The sequence below is a fragment of the Barbatula barbatula genome, assembly GCF_947034865.1.
Source record: "Barbatula barbatula genome assembly, chromosome: 2".
Classification (NCBI taxonomy): Eukaryota; Metazoa; Chordata; class Actinopteri; order Cypriniformes; family Nemacheilidae; genus Barbatula; species Barbatula barbatula.
In genome coordinates, this window is record NC_136767.1 from 668,752 (window position 1) to 675,267 (window position 6,516).

At 39.2% G+C, this 6,516-nt stretch overlaps 1 protein-coding gene across 1 annotated transcript; it reads left to right on the forward strand.

The window, feature by feature from the left end:
- Positions 1-186: 186 nt before the first annotated feature.
- On the forward strand, positions 187-4,288 carry rab35a (RAB35, member RAS oncogene family a). Its single transcript, XM_079485934.1, has 6 exons — positions 187-481; positions 1,026-1,076; positions 1,256-1,379; positions 3,030-3,154; positions 3,263-3,387; positions 3,625-4,288. Exons 1-6 carry the CDS (start codon positions 430-432, stop codon positions 3,751-3,753), a joined length of 606 nt encoding a protein of 201 aa, XP_079342060.1. The 5' UTR covers positions 187-429; the 3' UTR covers positions 3,754-4,288.
- The last annotated feature ends 2,228 nt before the right edge of the window (positions 4,289-6,516 follow it).

The following is a 6,516-nucleotide window of genomic DNA, read 5'->3' on the forward strand; positions in this document are numbered from 1 at the left end:
GAACCAAACTCTCCATATATATTTTATAAACTATCCCCGTAATTTAATATAATTTAATAGTGTATATAAATATATATGTATGTGTGTGTATTTCTAAACATCTGTCACATATAAATAATAAAATGTTTAGACCATTCTGTTATGATGAGCATGATTTACAACAGACTCTTAAGCTCCCCCTGCTGTACAGCGCATGCGCAGCACGTCATCACGCCCTCCTGTGGGCGGGGTTTGTTTGCGCGGCTGCGAGCCGCCTCAGCTCAGAGCCGCTGCGGGAGAGATGATGGCCGTGTGAACCTGCGGTGCATCGCAAAAACTCACGAAATTAACCCGCGGAGAAGTTAAAGCACCTTAAAAAGCGCCTCTCCGCCGGGAGAGGAGCATAAGCAGGACATTCGGTTCGGTTCGCTTCCCGGACGGGGCGGGGTCATGGCGCGGGATTATGATTACCTCTTCAAGCTGCTCATCATCGGGGACAGCGGTAAGGAAACACCGAGGCTTGGGGACGGGAAACGGGCCTCGGACTGTTAACAGCCAGTGTTCTGATATGTTTAATACAACTGCCGGAGATGAGGTTTACTCGCTGAATTTACTCGTAATAAAGCAATTAAATAGCTTTCTTGGTAGCATTTATTAATGGTATTTAATAGGGCTGTTGTGCGGCTGTTGTAATGGGCCTGTCAGGAGAAATTTAAGGGTGGAATGCTTTATAAATAAAGTTTTTGATTTTCAATGAAGTAAACAATTAACATGATTTTCATTGATAATCTATTCATTAGCATATTAGTTGGTTATGTCTGAGGGGAAATTGTGGTTTACACTCATTTTAGGTCGTAAAATGTCTAATTGACAAGTTATAGGCTTGAAACTGTCACTTAAGATCAAGCATGTTTTGTAAGGACAGTGTTCTTAAATTGAGATTGCATGTATTTGTAATGTTTTTTGCGGTATATCATGCAGTGAATATGTTGTTTTGAGCAGGTCTTCTTTGTGAATGTCTAACTGAGCTTTCTGTTTCTTCACAGGTGTTGGCAAAAGTAGTTTACTGCTGAGATTTGCTGACAACACATTTTCAGGTAAAACTGTTTGATATTTACTGTGAAATAAAAGGTTAATGTTTGTAAAAACAGCTGCTGTCACACTGGCTACCTTTGCTTCTGTCAGCATCATTGCAGTTCATCTTTCTCTGTATTCTAGATTTACGCATTTTATCCAGATACCTTTGGTGACACGCCGGGTGTTATTTGTTTTTCAGGTAGCTACATCACCACAATCGGTGTGGACTTTAAGATTCGGACGGTGGAAATAAACGGGGAGAAAGTCAAGTTGCAGATTTGGGATACAGCCGGACAGGAGAGGTTTCGAACGATCACATCGACGTGAGTAGATCTGCTGTGTTACAGAGAAATATGTCTCGCTATAGATGTGTAATATTTTGGAATTGTAGTGTCTTGATTTCTTTTAAATAAGCCACAATCGGATCAATATTACTTAAGATATCACAAATCTTCTAATGTGATACACGTGTAGTCATGACAAATGTGATCTCAGACAGACACATAGAGACAGAGCGGCTTTAAAGCGTCTCATTTCCTCTTTCAGTGAGCATAAAACCGCAAGATAAAGCTGCCTTCCTTCTGACAACAATTCAGTTTCAATATACTGAGAAATGTTCGTCACTTGCTTTTATACTGCCTTGGATTAGAATAGGTTTGAAAATAGAAACTTGGCTCTTGTTTCTTAAAATATGATTGATTTACATAGAAGATGGAGAAGTAATATTTGTATTTAACTTTGGGTTACACTGAAGTCGATGTCTCTCCTGTCACTTCTAGAGTTGTTTATGTGTTCAGACACAGTGCAAGCTTAACAAAGACTGTTGTCGTTGTTGTCCGGTATGCTGAGCATCTCTTATTAAAGTGAATTTCAGCTCATCACTTTATTACCAGCTATGGGAAAAATGTCACATAGTTTAAACCGGCTGACATTCTCAGACTGTGTGCGTAAATGAAAGTAAAACAATCTTTCTGAGCTGTTTGTTCAGTAGCCCAAAGTCAATTAAAGGCGGGTTTCGTGCTCATGCATGTCATGCATTCTGACTTCTTAACACTATTAAACGCGCTATCTTCCCATGCTTAACATGGTCAACTTGTTAAAAATCAAGTATTTCTGTGCTTGATGCACTCCCCCAGCCCTCCAACTTGTTTTATAGGGCAATTCTCCTGGAAAAGCATGTTCAAGGCGAAAGAAATAGCCTGCCCACGCGCCAACCGAAGAGCAATAGGAAGACCCGCTTATCAATATTTGCTGCTCTGCTTTCAGATTGGCTGCGCTGTGGGCCTGCAGCTCGTTTCTCTTGCGATACTGAGAGAAGTTGTGTGTTTGTTTGTTTGTTAATCGCACATCTGTATCTCTCTTATGTACATTTGATCAAACTAAATACTCTTCGAAGATACAACATATGCAATACTACTGTATAGATACTCAAGAATAATATGAGATTGGCAGAAACTGCTGGTGTAATCCCACCCACCTTTAACATCAAATCACAAAACACAACTTCAGGACTGATGAAGTTCATCTTATACAATGTAACTCAATGTAACAAGAACCACTTCCTGTCAGTGTTGTGAGTCGAAGGGAAGTCGTAGGTCAGGAGGTGTGTTCCAAGCAACCAGACAGATGAAAATGTACGGTTGACTTTTTTCAAATGTGAACATTTAGTTAAATGTAATTATGGGATTGATTTATATATTGCATTAAATTGGATTATGTCAAAACATTGTGAAATTGACAATTTTGAGTTAACGTGGATGCAAAAGCCATACAGGTGTAATTCTGGTTATTTGATATCTTCGAACAGGGTGTGTTAGGAGAGCAGGTTTGTTCTTTATGCTCATGTTTATTCTGTGTCAGTGTGCGAGGTGAAGGCTGATCTCAGATCAGGGCTCTCATTGTGATTAGATGGTGAATAAATAAACCTTTAAACTCTTGATGTCATTGTGTTCGGGTCATGTATTTTCTTTCAGGTACTACAGAGGCACACACGGTGTTATCGTGGTGTATGATGTCTCCAGCGCAGAGTCGTTCGTGAATGTCAAACGCTGGCTTCACGAAATCAATCAAAACTGTGATGATGTTTGTCGAATATTAGGTAAGTGTGTCGTTTTCTTTTCTAGTGTTATGCACAGCTCATATATATAATGAGATTTTCATGAGTTGATCAGTATGGATCCTAATGTTTCCTCTCATTTGTGTTTAGTGGGAAACAAGAATGACGACCCCGCCTCTAAAGTGGTGGAGACCAACGATGCGCAGAAGTTCGCCGAGCAGATGGGGATCCACCTGTTTGAGACCAGTGCCAAGGAGAACGTCAACGTTGAGGATGTAAGTGAACCTCAGGCTTCTGTTTAAACTCAAAAGATCCTCAATCTGTGCAGAAAATCTACTGAAGCTAAACTTCAAAAACATTTATGACGTCCCATCCATGTGTGCAGTATTAGTGGCTCTCAAAAAGTGGATGCCTGAAATCTTGACAAATGTAAACAAATGCTGTCTTTTTGAGGCAGGAGGGTGTGTTAAAGCTGTCATACTGATGTGCTGCTCTGTGTTTGTGTCCGTCAGATGTTTAACTGCATCACTGAGCTCGTACTGAAGGCCCGGAAAGAATCGGTGGCCAAACAGCAGCAACAGCAGCAGAATGAGGTGATCAAACTCGGCAAGAGCAACAAACGCAAGAAGAAATGCTGCTGATGGATTGCACTCAACACACACTTGCACAAGACCGGACAAAGCCACTGAACTGACAAGAGCCAGAGAACTAAAGCAACCCATGACAGAGACAGATCATCTCTAGAGATTTACTTACCCTTTGGATATTTTAACTGATCATCCATCCTACTTCATCTTTCTTCGTCTTTCCCAGAAGATGCTGGGAACGCAGATTCCACACCTTTAATTTTAAATGGAGAATGAAATGTTTGTGCCACTTGTGTTGTTGCTCAGGTGGAGTCGAGGCCAAACCTCCACAGTGTTAATGCGACGTTCTGTCTGTCTCGACACCAGTCAGGAAAACCGAAAAGGAACGCTGAAAGAACATCATGAACATTTCCTCCTGCATCCCATGTTCCCCTGTTCCTGTGATTGTCAGTGGTTACAGACAAGTCTGGAGATCATGTGTGCTGCTCTGTCAGTTACCCAGGGACTCTTGTTTTGCCTTTTGTTTATTGTCTTTCGTTTTTGTAAAATTGTATTTTTTTACTAACAAAATATACAGTCGAACACAGTAGCGTTTAGTGGATCTCGTGCCATTGATTAACTGAGCGTTGGTGGAAATATTGGACCAGTCGGACCTAATGTGTATATAGAAAAGTTGTCTGTTTTATATGTAAAAATGAGCTGATGGCCAACAGAGGAATAGTTCAGCCAAAAATTAAATTACTGTCATTATTCATGGACCTTCATGTCGTTCCAAACCCTCATGATGTTCTTCTTTTTACTGAACACGCAAATCAGTATCAGGATGTTTACATTTATCCCCAAACAATGAACACATACAAGACCATCAGCTGTAAAACACCATGACAAGAGTCCGCATGATGTGCATTTTATTTCAGCTGTTAATACCACAGATTAGTGTGAGCAACAGACTCGTAGCAGCAGAGCTTGTAGTTCTAGTGGCGATGTGGACCTGCGTATAAAATGATGATGACGTACAACTTCATGCATTGTGTTTGCACATATTGGGAGAGGTTTTATAGAGCTGATCTTAACAGCAACAATCACCGTTGTCCTCCTTCATTTGTTCATATCAAGTCTAAATAACATGACATGCTCATGCATGGTCGCATATGGATGGGCACATGCAAGTTAAATGTTCTGGCGTACACTGGAAAAGATGAATTTATTCCTCCATAAATCTAACGACAATAAAAATTTGAAGAGGTCTTTACACAATGCATGTCTTTTTTTTACTATAAGAAGTTGTTATTCAGCAGTTTCACCTCAGGATGGGGCTCCAATACAGCATGATTCGGAATGGCCCTTTGACTTAGGTCAGCAGCATTTGGTAGCTACTTTTATTCAGTGTTTTCAGTCCGATCTCTTGAATCTTTCTTTTGTGTTTAGCTCCGCCTGTGTTTTATGAATTCTCATCATGGCTTTAGCTCCAGATGTAACTGTCTGTTGCCCTGCTGGTGCGGTGACCCGAGAGGTCATAGATTCATGTTTGCTCCATCTGTTGTGCACGCGGGTGAATGGCCACATCATCGACTACATGAGCTTAGAAGTTTGGAAAAACAGCTTCAGTAATCATTGAAATGTACAGAATGTTAGACTGTGCACTTTTGTGGTATTACTTTCTTAATCATTTATGGTTTATTCCAATGGACACAGGAGGAATCTTAGCTTACGCTTCCATCCTAAGGTACAAAATAGATAAAGATATATTTATACTTACATATTACTTTTATTTGTTTTGAAAATGAGATGCTTAAACATTTCAGATTCATTCACAATCCAAAATATCTGGTTATATCTTTGTGTCAAGGATTTATTTTCTGTAGTGACGCATCTCAAATCAGGCAAGATGAACCATTTTATTGATGTTAGTCTTACGACATTAGTTAAACAGTCCGCTGTTAAATGCCTTTAAGCAGTAATGAGGCCTGATATTGTGTAGGATTTGAACTCTTGTTCAGACAGCTGTTTTTACCATTTCTCTGATTTCCCATGTCTCTTTCCATCACGGCTCAGGGAGGCTGTTGCCATGGTACTCGCATGCATCACCAAGGAAACCAGATCTTCACAAGCCCATGAGTCTCAACAAGAGAAATATCAGAAAAACTGCTGTTCACTGCAGTGTGTTCTGTGTCATAGGTAAACGTGTGATATTGTGACCTGATGTTGCTTCAGGTCTGATGGTTTGGACGTTCATTACTAAAAAAAAGTCAGTAAAAGACTTTAAATTTACACAATTATAAATTAAACAACACGTTTCACTTATTTGCTTTGCAAAAATGCACTTCAATACACTTCAAATTCGTTAAATGATGCTTTTACACTTATTTGATAAAATGATCCATATAAAAGTAAAGGTGCTTTTAATATTGGAGAATCAATAATTGTTGACAAATAATTCGGTTGTTTATTTATCTCATATCATTTGAATTTAAGATTATATCGTTTAGTTATAGATCCTAAAATATTAGATCATATTTTAATAGTTTGCATTTATGTTTTTATAACATTAAAAATCAAATAAAAATCAAATGTACAATTCTCAGAAACCCAAAATTAAGCAGCGAGCTTCTGTAAGTTTACACAACGAGCACCATTAATACACTTAATTAACAGTAATTTAAATAATAATAAAAATATTTTAATTCTTAGTATTATGTTCGCATGTTATTTAAATGAAACGTGTGGGAGGAGCCTAGGCTCAGGATCTGTGACGTGTTTCTCCCCTGGACCAATGAACTGTAGTGACGAAAGCGCAAGGCGCAAAATTTGAACTTT